The following is a 13,246-nucleotide window of genomic DNA, read 5'->3' as shown; positions in this document are numbered from 1 at the left end:
TCATGGTACTTTAAAGCCAAACGAATCACTGTCACTGGCAAATGCTGAGGTCTTTCTCACCTTTCCATCACCCCCACCCGGTCACCAGCCCTGGGTGGAGGGAAAAAGGGAAAAGTAGAAGAGAGGGAAATGCTGAGTGGAATTTGTGGGCAGAGGCTTCACAGATGCTTCAGGTGCCCCAGACCATCTAAACCAGACTTATTATAAAATTGTATTGTTTGCGACCTTAAACATGGATGTTTCATATTAAAGGTGTGCAAGCTCTCCAACAGAGACAGAAAGCACTTACAAGGGGCTGGGGTGAAAGGAGAGAACTGGCCACACACACCAGGAACTGGAGGGAACTTTTTGAGGCGATGGAAATGCTCTGTATGATGATTGTGATGGGGTAATAAGACTGTATACATTTGTCAACACATTAAACTATATTTTATTTTTAATTGGGTAATATTGGGGAACAGTCTGTTTTTCCAGGACCCATCAGCTCCAAGTCAAGTCGTCGTTTTCACTCTAGTTGTGGAGGGCGCAGCTCACTGGCCCATGTGGGGATTGAGCGACCTTGGTGTTATGAGCACTGCGCTCTAACCAAATGAGCCACTAGGCTACCCCTAAACTATACTCTTAAACAAGTGGAATTTTACTAAAGTACACCTTAATAAACCTTTTTAAATATGTACATAAATTTTTAATTCTCAAAGCCCCCCAGCAAAATAAAGCGAAAATATTAAACCCAAAGTCCAATACTGTTCCCCAATCACCCTAGAAACCAGCTATGTTCAAACTATTTCCAGAAAGGCCTCCCCGACTCTATACTTGTTCCCCGCCCCCAGTAACATAAGGGGCCCAGTCAGGAGACGAGAGGGTACACATACTGTGAAAATCTTTTATTTGTCTCTTGTGGCAAAATAACATTGTATACAAATAAATCACCCAGTTTACTTTGGACCCAAAGACAATACAAACTGGAATGAGGGTCTTAGGCGAAGGGGAAAGAGGAGGAAGAGCAGACCCGGTCATTGATGTTTCTTATATTCTGTGAAAAATAGATTTACAGGGAAAAAATAGACTTTCAAAACTTCAATGACTTTACATGATCCTTTGTAAAACAAGGGGTAAATCCACCTCCAGCAGCTCCGTCCTGCCCTGCGGCTAAGACGTTCCTGTAACAGAATGTGCGTAACAGGATGTCTGACAAGTAGGCTTCCACACCAAGTACAGCAGCGCCCTCTACATGTATCAGGGAGCCTCGTGCACCAGCAAGGAGTCTGCTGGAATTTTTAGGGCTGTCCCCATTCCCCAAACCTCGTTGACATCATAGTGACAACGGCCACCAGAGAAAGTGACTTTACAGAGGAAAAAGAGTACCCTGGGAGCCTACCAGGGTGGCAGGACACACCAAGGCAAGACTCACCCTATTTGTACATTAGACACAGCCCATTAAACCCACTCCACAGAGGACTTCCACTTCAACTGAAAAAATAAGGGGAGGATTCCCCAGTCACTGCCATTTCAAGAATCTCCAGTCTATGGTTAGTTAGCCCGAACCTCCTCAAATCACCACCGCTATTTGGGAACCAGATGGCCCAGACTCTGGGTGTCTTCAGGAAGTCCTACACGCCCCTGAACTGCCTTCACAAGACAGCTTTGAGCTAACACATAAGGAGAGCCTCCTTTAACCCAGAACTACTGTTAGTTGTTATTTCTTCTGTTTACTCTTTAGAACATAGAATTAAATAAACCAGGATCTTCTTTGGAGAAGCTAGAAGGGTGTCTTAGCCCAAAGGCTTCACAGGAAAAGAGAGGCTCTCTCCCAGGAGATTCCAAGGCAGAGGGACGAGAGCAAGACAGGAGAGGAAGGTAGGGGTGCAGGCGGCGGGCCCCGTGGCACCAGGTGGGCCTGCCAGTCCACTGGAATGTATTCTCTCCAGGAGCTGCCTCTCAGACGCCAGCTCTGAACAACGGCACAGCCTCCCACGCAGCGAGTTTTTTTCCCTCCCATTGTATCACCCAAAAGATAATGGCTATCAACAAACAGTCCAGATTCCTTAATAACACGGCCTCCTGATTCAACTTCTGATTGGTTCAGCTCCTTTCAGAAAAAGTATGACTTCCAAGTCTCTCTCCAATTCAGGTACAAAAGCTTGAATTTCAACCTCACCCTGGTGAACACCCCAGAGTAGCAATGCTTCTCAAGATTTCCTGAGTAGCTAGACACAAGAATCCAGAGTCTCAGGTAGAGAACACGAGACCTTCCGTCGTAAAAGATGGCAAACCCTGTCCTGCTGGGCAGTTTGAGCACTTGGCCTCAAAATGGTCTCCAGTGAGACTAAGGCAAGCTAAAGGGGAAGAGGACTTAGCACTACTCGCGCCAGAGTGCCTGCCTCTTCTGCCCTCCGGGTTCTCCTCCTAGCAAAAGCTAACACGGCAGATAGGAGCCCACAGTGGACAAGACACAGTCTGCCCTGGGACACACTTCCAAGACACACTCTACTGAGCAGAGTTCTGGGCAGCTCTAGAGACCACCTCCTAGATGATAAATATCAAATGTAGAAACTCTCCCAATCAGCTTGTCACAGAGAGAAGGGGTGATTCTGAAGCTCGACAAGACACACAGAAGTGTCAGAGGAGGCACGATGAGAAACAGGACCGGAGGCAGTGCTGTGTGTCCACAGACGGGGAGGGAATGAGGACGAGGCAGCTTCCCCAGCAGCATATGGGGCAGAGCCCCACGTAAGGCACCTGGTTGGTAGTCGGCTCCAGTTCTGAGATTCCCTGGTCTGCAGGGTGCCCGGTCTCTTCCTTCCCTCAGTGGCTAGATCCAGTGCTGGCACACAGGGCTGAGCCGGGGTTCGCTCAGTGAGAAAGCTGTCGGCATCTGGCAGAGCCCAGACTCTGGCCTGGCACAAAGCACTGGGCCAAGGTTCAAGGCCACTCACGCTCTAGAATCCAAACTGGGAGCAACACTAGTCAGTGAACGATCAGGGGCTTCTGCGGCCAAGTGCTGGCCCTTCTTTCCCTGGCCCCACACAGCCTTCCTCCCAAGCGCCCAGGGAAACAACTCCCCTGTCACAGTTACAGTGACGCCGCCCGCACACACAGTGACTATTACCACATACCTGTGCCCTTCCTACTGCCCCCTTCCTATCGAGGCTAAATCCTGGCAATAATAATCGAGGGTTGAGCACCTAAAGCTACCCACACAGTCACACACCGCAGGGAGCAAAGGAGATGAAAGTCTATCCAATAAAGGCCTGAGGACAAAAGCAGCAGGATGTGCAAGGAAGCTTTTCTGAGAACCCACCTCTGATTGGAAGAGGAGAAACAGGCTGAGGGGCCTAACACCCAAAACAATTCCAACTAGCATTTGAAGGATCAGCTAGATATACATTACTTAGATCTGACCTGCCAGGATGGTTCCAGAAACTGCTTCAGTAGAAAGGCAGAGAGGAAAATCCTGAAGAAGCAATCTACAGAGTTTCGGAGGCAAAACCCCATCAAGAGCCAGCCCTCCAGGCCATGCTGTGCAGAGAAAAACCAAATGCCTCGTTTAGGGATCTGCTGGTTCATCCTGGCCCCAACACGAGCCAGATGCGCCCCGGGAGTTATTAGTACTATCAGAAGTCTAACTGCACATCACATACTCTGGGAACACCTCTGACATTTTATAAAACCTCCCAAAAAGAAGCCTAGAAAGCAAAAAAAAAAAAAAAAACCACACACACACACAATGAGGCCTGCTCCGGCCTTGGCCTCAAAAGGTACTATTGTTCCAAGAGCAAAACTGACACATTCTATTTCAGGAGATACTCAAAAGAGAGGAGTTGGGAGATGCAAACCGAGGTCATCTTTCCTCCAAAATGAGAACAGGAAGGCACTGCCAGGCTGACACCTTGCTGGATCCCCAGGACTGGCCGAGGATCCTGGAAGCCAGACAGGTAAGCAGGCCTCTCCCTAAAATGGATCATTCGGCTTGGCAGCCTCACCAATCCCTAGTGCCTCGACTCTTGGCACCACTCCTCCCCTCCACCCCCTTTCAAGTTTCTTTCCAGTTGGTTTACAACTATGCACAGGGTAAGGTCAGATTGTGCTGATGGCAACACCGGAAGTGATGAGAAATGCCTGAAGAGGCTGACCTTGCAGCTTCCCACAGCACCTAGGAACCTACAGAAGAGCTGCTAACCGGCAGATGGGCCGGCCAGAGCTTTCTCACCCAGGCACAGCTCTGCCACAGAGACCCGGGCTCGTCACGTCAACCAGAAGGCAGCTATGACTACATGAAAATAAACTGTCTTTTTTATCTGGATTCCAAGAGCTTTTCCTAATCTTTTACTTTTACTATAGTACCTCTGTGACCTAAGGGGTGGGACAGAAAGGGAAGAAAAAATACTGGGAAAGGAAACACAGCACTGCTTGGCACCTCTCTTGGAGCACAGGAAACTGCCACCCCACCCTTGGCTTCCTGGGGCGAGGCTCCAGATGTGTGTTGACTAACAGCAGCTTCAGCCACCTTCATGTGCCAGGACCTCGGGCCACAGTAAAGCACCTCCCCTGTTCGGTCCTGCAGCAGTTACTGGCCTCCATTATAGGCATAATCAGCCTTGTTGTGCATTATCAGCTTGTTCTCAACAAAGTAGAAGCTGTCAGAACGGGTCTCGTAGGGATTTTCAATCATCAGACGAACTGCAAGTCAGGGAAAGAAAAAAAGTGTAAGTCTGCCCCATGGGCTAGGTGGGAACTAGCATCCTTTCTAAAGTTCATACGCTGGGCCTTCTGGAAAATGTGAGGACACGCTCCCAGAATAATGAAGTCAGAACAGAGGGAGCCAGCTTTTGAGAGCTGGGGAGAAACCGGTTACCACAGAGGTCCCCACACTGAACATGATACCTACTTCAAGACCAGGAAGCAAACAACTCTCTGACAGTCCCTCTTTGGTGATCCCCAGCCTGGACTCTGGGTCAGCACCCCTGGAGAATGGGCTTACCCTTTTACCAACATGGCCCATAGCAGCTTATTTACTCAGGGCTTCCAGTCTGTTCCCCTAGACATTCTGGTCCAAATTCAGAAAGCTGTGCCTCACTGTGCCACTGCCCACAGACACCCCTGGCAACCAAAGGAATTCAAGGTGTACATGAGTACAGAGGGTCAAAGCGTAAGGAGACTTCTCCAGAGATGGATCAGGGTATTAACTAGGAATGATTCAGCAAAAGGTCTGCCTGTCTTGGGATCCAGATTTAAATCTCCTGTTTGTTCAGGCCATTACCCAGACCTCTTTAACTGGGAGAGTCCAGAGAATTAAACAGTCACTACCTCGGTCAGTCTTGAGTTAATAATTACATGCTATTTTGAGTCCTCTGGAGGAAATGCTATTTTTCACCAGTTCTAAAAAGGTGAAACATTGTTTCAAGTCCTTTGAACCCACCCAGGCCAAAGTGGTTTGGTCTAAATCCAGAATGTGACCTTCACTGCAGTGTTTAGCTTGCCTGGTTTCAAGAAGTTATATTGCCTTGGGTAAAAACTTGAAATGCTATACATAATCTTTTCTCTCAAGTATCTACACAGCCCAGCCCAGCTTGAGAGCTGAGTTCAAACCAGGCCCAGCTGCTGTCATGAACACTGTCCCACATCTTTGCAATCCTCATTTTACCTGGGGACAGCATTGCCACACAAGTAGAGTACCTGGTTGTGAGAATATGACAATTTTAAGGACCTGGGATTCTGAGAAAACCAGTCATTATATGTAGATCCTTCCTCACAACGCAACTAAATAAATCCCACCACTCTCCATAGGACCCCTCTCACATCCCCATTGTTTGGGATCAGTTTCCCTAATTCCTAATGGAGGCTGCAGCCCTGAGATAGCTAGACCAAAGTCACTGAAACTGCAAAAGCCTGTTCTTTCCCTTTAATGAAGTCACTGTCTTCCCTTGCCTAGCCTTCTCCCTCTGGTGCATTCCCCAGTTCTTCCAGCGCAGTACGGGATTTCTCTTCTAAGACAGTGTTCCATCATGTCACTCGCTCTGCTCCAAAACCTGTAAGAGCCCCCTATTTCCTGGTGGACCTATTCTAACAGTTTATCTAATCCACCTTCTGCTGGCAGAGAATGAGCCAGAGGAGGTCCTCAGACCTACAATTCTATGTAGCCCCTGTTTCACATCTAGCTGTGTTTAAGGAAAATGTGAAGGGTTAACAGAGTGCCAAGCCAGGAGCTGAGGGCTCCTACACAGTGGGAAACCGTGACTCACAGTGGAGAAGAGAGGAGAGGCGCTTATCTCCTCAGGCCGCAGCTTTCCTGCGCCTCCTCATGTCGCCCTCAGTCCCGCCCTTTCCCATAGCAGGCACCTAAAAGGGACAGCTGGTATTGAAACCTTCCCTGTGCCTTCCGAGTTTGAAACATTAGGAACAATAGGAAATGAGGAGCCTGAGGGCAAATGACAAGTGATGCATCAGGTTACGGTTCCCTCCTCTGCCAAACGAGGGCGTTGGACCAGATGGATCTCACGGCTTGTTCCTGTCACCCTAAGAAACTAGAACGCTCCATGAGTCAGGGTGTACGTACTGACATCCTCAGAAAGCTGGGGAAACTCATAGATGTGTTCACAAGTGTTCCTGCTGCTGGGGATACAGAAACCAAAATCAAAGTCAAAGTTTTTCAGCAAGCGTTCCCGGAAGTAGTGCCGCTCAATCATCCGGAAGTTTGACACAGGTTTGTCTCCCACGGTGAACTCCACCCTGCAAAAATAAACCTCTGTGAGCCCTACTTTGCCTCCTCCTGCCCCGAAAGACAACCTCCCAGAGACCATCCTTTTCTGTAAACAGCAGGATGTTCTCCCCTCAGAGAATACTGGTACTCACGTCGCCCCGACTGTCCGGAGGCGGAGAAATGCTGGTGTGAACTGATAGCGGACGAAACGTCCTGCGCTGAGGTCCACATCTCCACCTTCCTCCTCTTCTTCCTCTTGGCCTGCAAGTGCACACAGAATCTGGAGCGCACCCTCTCGGCACCACCCACCCAAACAGCACAACCCATGAGCAGCACCGGCACGAACAGCAGGATGGCTGATGGGCACTGTGCTGAGCAGAACCACACCGTGAGGTGTGCCTGTTCTCTCCATTTTACACATCAGGAAGCTCAAGCTCAGAGAGGTTAAGTCACATGTGCAAAGTCTCCCAAACAGTAAGTGCAGGGGGCAGGGATTTGAATCCAGGTCCATCTCACTGAGGGCCTGATGACCAAGTTCACGTGCTAGTCACTAACCAAAAGAATGAGACTACGAAAGTTGAAGCTAGTCAAAAGGCTCCTTCAGAGAACGTAAACCTTTCTGACTCGCAGCAAAGACAAACCCCGAGAAAGAACTGTGGTATTTAAATGGCAGACACTGACCTACAGCCTTGGGGTACTGTACTTCCTTGGATGAACACCTATGCCAGGCCACACCAGCCCAACACTGCCCACCCGGGAAAGGGTGAAGCAGATGGGCAGTGAACCAGTATGTGGGACCTGAACGAGGGTCCACAAGGGTGATGATGGTCCTTGGTTTAGTCCATTCTTGAACCCAGGAAATGAAAGATTTGTAAAATGAATCGCAGAACCGTTCTAATGAGGACAAAGAGCTATCTCCCTCAAGTAGCCACCCAGTGTCCAGCAAGGATATTTTCTTCAGGTCTAGGCTGAACCTGGGTACGACACAAGAGAAGTCTTTGTCAGCATCAAACATCTCTGCCTGTGACAAGTCAAGAGCAACTGGGCAACCAGACTGAGCAGGGTTCGTACCCAAAGACTCTGGAGCCCTGGCTCCAACAATATGATTCAAAGAGAGGCCGGCCAATCTTCTCAGAACAGCTCATCAGAACAAGTGCTGCTGGAGGGTATGACTTGGTGTGAGCATGTTCCAAGTGAATCAAGGTCCTTAAAGGTAAAGACTGGAGAGGTTGAAAAGCAAAGTATTTTGAGAGTCTCTGCAACTGAGTTCAAAGCCACATACCTGAAGTAGTCCCGGGATCCGTGAAACATCCTAAGTACTGGGACATGTGGCTTACAGATGTGAACTCCACAGACCCAGGAAGCCAGCTGGCCCTGACCCTCCCAATTCAAGCTAAGTGCCCCCAAGCTGGAGCCTTCAGGCACCTTGGTCAGTACTAGATTATAGCTGCGTAAAGACTACTGGGTGGGATGACGAGACCAGGGCTCTGGTCGTGGCTGTGCAATTAACCAGAGCTGAGACTTTCTCAGGAAAGTCTTTTGACTTACCTGGGATACTAATACCTGCCTTACCAAATTTACAAGCTCTTTCTGAGTAGCAATCAGGTGGGAAAAGCTCTGCAAAACAAGTTATTAATACAGACGCCAGTTGATACTCTGATGGGTTATCTTTGCTGGTGTTCTAGTAACTAACTCCAGGGGGTGCTAACTGTTCAGTGATGGACTCCAAAGACAGTGTGGTTCCCCAACCAGAAATGAATCACCCTGGAACTGCATCACAAGCACAGGAAACACCTATTCAAGGCTAATTTAAGGAATCCCAACTAGATGAGTTCATATGCATGGGTTTTCTGTTCATCCAGAAAATGATGGAGATTAAAATCCAAACTAGGACCTACTGGAAACTACGAGACACTATTTAAAAGAAAGAGAGGGAGAAGAGAGGTGACACTGTCTCATGGTCTGGACTGGAATCCTCAGTGTCACCTTCCAGAGTGCCCCAGAAGTCAAAGCTCATGACAGCTTCATTTCAAGGATTCCTTTCCTAGGTGGAGGCAATATGGTAAGATGAAAGAGCACAGGACCTTAGGAAAGTCACTGGGAAATTCTGGGCCACAGTTTCCTTATTTGTAAAATGGGGATACTAACTCCTCCCAGACGTGTGAGGATTTCATGAGCTGATGTAAACAGAAAGCTGTGGAACACAGTGACCAGCACAGAGTAGCTACTCAACAAACACCAGCCTTTCAACACCGTTTCAAACCAGCACGACTGGCAGGCCGGGCTTCACGACGTGATGGAAATGGGACACACTGGAGTCCATGACACAGGATGCAATGGCACACAAAAATTCAAACTTCAAAGGCCTTTTGCTCCAACTATTAAGTGACCGCTATGATATAGAGGCTTACCTGAAACACAAGGTTTGGCAATCTCAAAGAGCACCGTCCCTGTCTCCAAATCTCGAATTTTGAAGCGGGTGAAATCAATACTGTAGATGTTGTCTTCAGGTTTACATAAATAATCTGAAAATGAGAGAGAGGGAACAATGCCATTAAATAACCATCCAAAACTACCGTTCATATTCCTCTCAAGTTTTTAACCAAACTCAGGTTTCTTCCTTACACAATTCACTTAAAACAAACAAAAAAACTTCCTCTTATGTTATAAGCAAAAGTTCTGTGGAGAGTACGAGGGGATCCAAGAAAGAAAAAAAGAGCATGGACTTGGCTTGGATGAAAGATTATCATCACACGTTTAGAAACAGGGATTTTAAAAAAAGGAGATTTCTTTGGAAACACGTCAAAAATGGCCTACAAACTTTTCATGAACTGTCAACAAAAGGGATGTCACAAAAGGGTAGAATTTTTTTAGAAATCCATTTTTAAACACATACTGATCTAATGGCTAATACAGTGCTTGTTTACCAACCTTGGGTATCACAAAGCAGAGATTGGCAAACTTATTCTGTAAAGAACCAGATCATAAATAATTTAGGCTCTGCGGCCACTCAGTCTCTGTCACAACTACTCAAGTCTGTCACTGTAATGCAAAAGCAGCCAGACAACACGTCAATGAATGGCCATGGCTGTATTCTAATATAACTATTTATGGACACTAAAATATGAATTTTATATAACCATGTGTTGCAAGATAGTATTCCTTGCCCCCCCCACCCCAACTATTTGAAAATGTTAGAACCATTCTTAGCTTGTGGGCTGTACAAAATCAGGTGGTGGGCCATACTTACACAGGAGGCAGGACAATTTGCCAGCGAGAGAGGGCATCAGGCCAAAGTGAAATAGAGCCCACAACAACCTGAGCAGCTAGTCAACATACTGATCATGGAAAATTTCACTGATTTCTTTCTGGATGACTCCTGACAGCATCTTCTCCACAACTCATTCTGGCACTTTCATCTTATCTTGCCTGCTTGTGTTAGTTGTTTCATGTTTTACAAGCTGTCTCTCCAGTAAGATGGCAAATTTGAGAGCTACTGATTATTTTGTAACTCCCAAAAAGGCTGAAATTGGTTCTGCCTTTCGAGGGTACTCAACAGATAACTTGCTGAAGGGAACAGAGTTTAAGAAGAGTAATAAAATCCAGAGGTCACCAAGCCCTGACCTGTGGCTTTCTCCAAAAGCTGCAGAGCATGGATCCCAAGCTCCTACACAGGGCCTGAGTGCCCACAAAGAATGCTGCTTAGGGCCAGGCATTAGAATGGCCTAATTCAGCCCTGGTATCAGGAGAAAGCATGAGGTTAGGAAGACCAGCTGATAAGCATTTGTGTACCTTCAGAGCCCCAAATGAAAACTGGGTCAGAACAAAAGCGGCTTTTTCACAACGTTTCAATGAAACTGAATAGCAAGACTTTCTAAAGATATACTCAGGGACGCAGAAGACAGTCCCAACCCAAACAGTGGTGGGAAATGGGGACATCAAAATATCCAAAACCAAATTAAAACTATTTTAGGAGATGGAAATTCCCTTTCATTCAGTCTGGACCAAGGCCCTTCCCACAAATTCCCATCCCCAAATCCCTGGAGCTGCCACCAGCTCCCTGAGGTACACCTGAGCAGCCCTGAGCTGATCACGAAAGCAACCCAGCAGGTAACACTATGGCAGCCTCAGCCATCAAAGGAGTCCTGGTACTGCAGAGTTAGAAGTCTGGGCCTAACCAGGTGACCGCAAACTCTTGAGGGGAAATAGCAGCAAGAGAAAAAAACGTCAGGGCTTGGCTTGGAAGAGAACTGAAAAAGAGAGGAGATACAGGGTAGTGGGTGGGCAATATATTTCTTCCCACCCATAGTGTTCCTCCCGAAAATAAGACCAGGTCTTATATTTTTGCTCCAAAAGATGCATTAGGGCTTATGTTCAGGGGATGTCCTCCTGAAAAATCATGCTAGGGCTTATTTTCCGGTTAGGTCTCATTTTCGTGGAAACATGGTACCAATGAAAAGGTGTAGTAGATGGTTGCATTTTATGCCAGAAACTCATTTCTGAAATCCTGACATAATTCTTAATTCACTAGAACAAATGTCCAAGGCAGGATTCCCATTTCGGATTTTGTACATACACTGAAACTTTACTAATTTTTTTTTAATGTGGCAGAGTTTTAAATTTGCGTGAAATGCCATGACAATGAGTTTGAGGAAGAACACAAGTGCACACAAGGGAGCAATGCTTGGGGCCAAAACGGGTAGGGGCCAAGGTAGGCTGGAAAGAGAGGAGAGGCTGTCAGGAGCCGGAATGGAGGGAAACGCAGAGAAAGCAAGTAAGGGTCTGGGCTGGCAGAAGCTGGGAGTAGACAGGGAAAGGGAGCCGGAACTTCACTGATGGGTGGGGGGCCCAGTTACCAGGCTCAGGAGGATCCGGTTAAGCTAAGAGGCCCCCTACCAAGGAAGTCCAGCTGAAGAGGGGAACGGCCCAACCTGAGGGCTCAGCTGGGGCCGGCCAAGGAGAAGCCCGGTGTGGCCGGACCTTGGAAAATGCAGTCAAGCTCAAGAGGAACCGCTTCCCAACAAGGTGTAGGTGAGGGTGGGAGCGCAGGCCCGGCACGGCGGAGCGGTGGGCAGCGTGGCCTGGCGGCCGGAGAGGAAAAGGTGGACCCCGAGCAGCCAACTCCGCTGAAGGCTACAAGGAGCCCGGGGCCCTGCGCGAGGGGAGGGCGCAGCCGGTCCCGCACTCACTCTCGGTGACCCGGCTGAGGCGCAGGACGTGCTCGGGCCGGATGGTGTCCAGAGCCAGTAGCTCCTGTTCCGTGACCGCTGCCCCGATGCCGTCGTCGGCCGCGTGGTGGGGTGCCTGCCGCCGCGCTTTGAGCCGGTTCAAGACGCCGCCGCCTGCCTTCTTTTTCTCCTCCTTGCCAGTCACCAGCCCCCGGGGCCCAGCCGTCGACCCAGCGGCCGCCGCCTTCGGGTTCGACCCGCTCATCGCTCCGCCGCCAAGATGGCTGCCGCCTCCACAGCGCCGTAACTATGGAGAGCGGGGGCGTGGCCTGGGATGGCACCTGGGGAGGGGCGGGGCCTGGAGGGCGGGGCCTGCGGGGCCGCGTCAGGCCGCCCTTTCACCAGTTTTGTTACAGCCAGGTAATGGGCCCTAGGGATGTCTTAGAACTTTGTACCTCCCAGACACTCCATCAGGCCCCCAAAGTCACCCCAAATGTTTTAAAGAAGATCTTGTACGGTCAAGTGACTCGTCATATAAATTGTGGTCAAGACATCTTGAGAAAATGTTTTAAAAAAAAATAAGCTGTCGGAGAAAATGTTTTTAAATCTGTAGCACAGAAGGTAAGTTAAAATAGTGCTTGTTATGCAAAGGCAGCTTTCCAATTAGATTGTCATTCCTAAACCCTACTGTGCCAGGCTTTGGACTAGACACTGGGCCGGGCTACAGGGAATATAAGAATATGAATGAGGTTAGGAATTGGGTCTGCCTTATTCACCATTGTACTGGGCAGTCTAGTTAATGCCTGACACGTGGTGGGTGCTCAATAATGATTGATTGAATGAATGAGCCCAGTAAGTATAATGAACCAACCAGAGGACAAACCAGAGTGCTGACTGCTGTGACAGAGGTACAGCAAAGGTGCTACCAGAGTATACAGCAGTGGTCTGGGGGGTCGGGGAGAGGCTTCACAGCGGTGACCTCTGCACCGAACCTTGGTAGTTAACCATGATTTCACCAACTGGACAAGATGGGTGGGGGGTGGGGAAAGGCTGCCCCCAAGTGACCTCTGCTTTGGAGGCCTGGGTCTGACTAATGCAAAGTGTGTTTGCTAAGTCTGATTTCACCTCTCAGCCAAACAGGCCAGAATGAAACTCTCCCCTCTCCACGTGGTCAGCCTCAAGACTTCATTTATGCCAGCCTTGCTGGGTCCCTCTCACCTGATGGGAGGGGCTGGGGAGGGGTTGACAAGCCTAGCCTCATTCCTGGACAAAATCCAAACCTGACTCCACCCCAGTTGCCCAGCCAGGTGGAACAGTATGTGGCCAAATTCCTATCTAAGTGCTGTCTGTCCTGTGTTTGAGAAATTACCACTGGGTG

The 13,246-nt window shown here is 48.7% G+C and overlaps 1 protein-coding gene across 1 annotated transcript; it reads right to left on the bottom strand.

The window, feature by feature from the left end:
- Positions 1 to 869: 869 nt before the first annotated feature.
- On the bottom strand, positions 870 to 12,161 carry UNC119B (unc-119 lipid binding chaperone B). The gene is made up of 5 exons (XM_033098016.1): positions 11,890 to 12,161; positions 9,112 to 9,225; positions 6,853 to 6,961; positions 6,557 to 6,729; positions 870 to 4,680 (listed from the first exon to the last, which is right to left on the bottom strand). The coding sequence occupies exons 1-5, from the start codon at positions 12,131 to 12,133 to the stop codon at positions 4,568 to 4,570; spliced, it is 753 nt and encodes a 250-aa protein (XP_032953907.1). The 5' UTR covers positions 12,134 to 12,161; the 3' UTR covers positions 870 to 4,567.
- Between the last annotated feature and the right edge of the window lie 1,085 nt (positions 12,162 to 13,246).

This window comes from Rhinolophus ferrumequinum, chromosome 25 (assembly GCF_004115265.2).
Source record: "Rhinolophus ferrumequinum isolate MPI-CBG mRhiFer1 chromosome 25, mRhiFer1_v1.p, whole genome shotgun sequence".
In the NCBI taxonomy this organism is placed as follows: domain Eukaryota; kingdom Metazoa; phylum Chordata; class Mammalia; order Chiroptera; family Rhinolophidae; genus Rhinolophus; species Rhinolophus ferrumequinum.
Note: the sequence above shows the minus strand (reverse complement) of the source record. Positions and strands in the feature narration are given on the sequence as shown.

Bases quoted from the DNA above. Each gene is read 5' to 3' on its own strand.
- UNC119B (XM_033098016.1), bottom strand. From the start codon at position 12,133: ATGAGCGGGTCGAACCCGAAGGCGGCGGCCGCTGGGTCGACGGCTGGG. The intron at 9,226-11,889 runs GTGAGTGCGGGA...TCTCATTTTCAG, and splicing joins CCTCAGCCGGGTCACCGAGA to ATTATTTATGTAAACCTGAA. The intron at 6,962-9,111 runs GTAAGCCTCTAT...GTGCACTTGCAG, and splicing joins TGCCAAACCTTGTGTTTCAG to GCCAAGAGGAAGAAGAGGAG.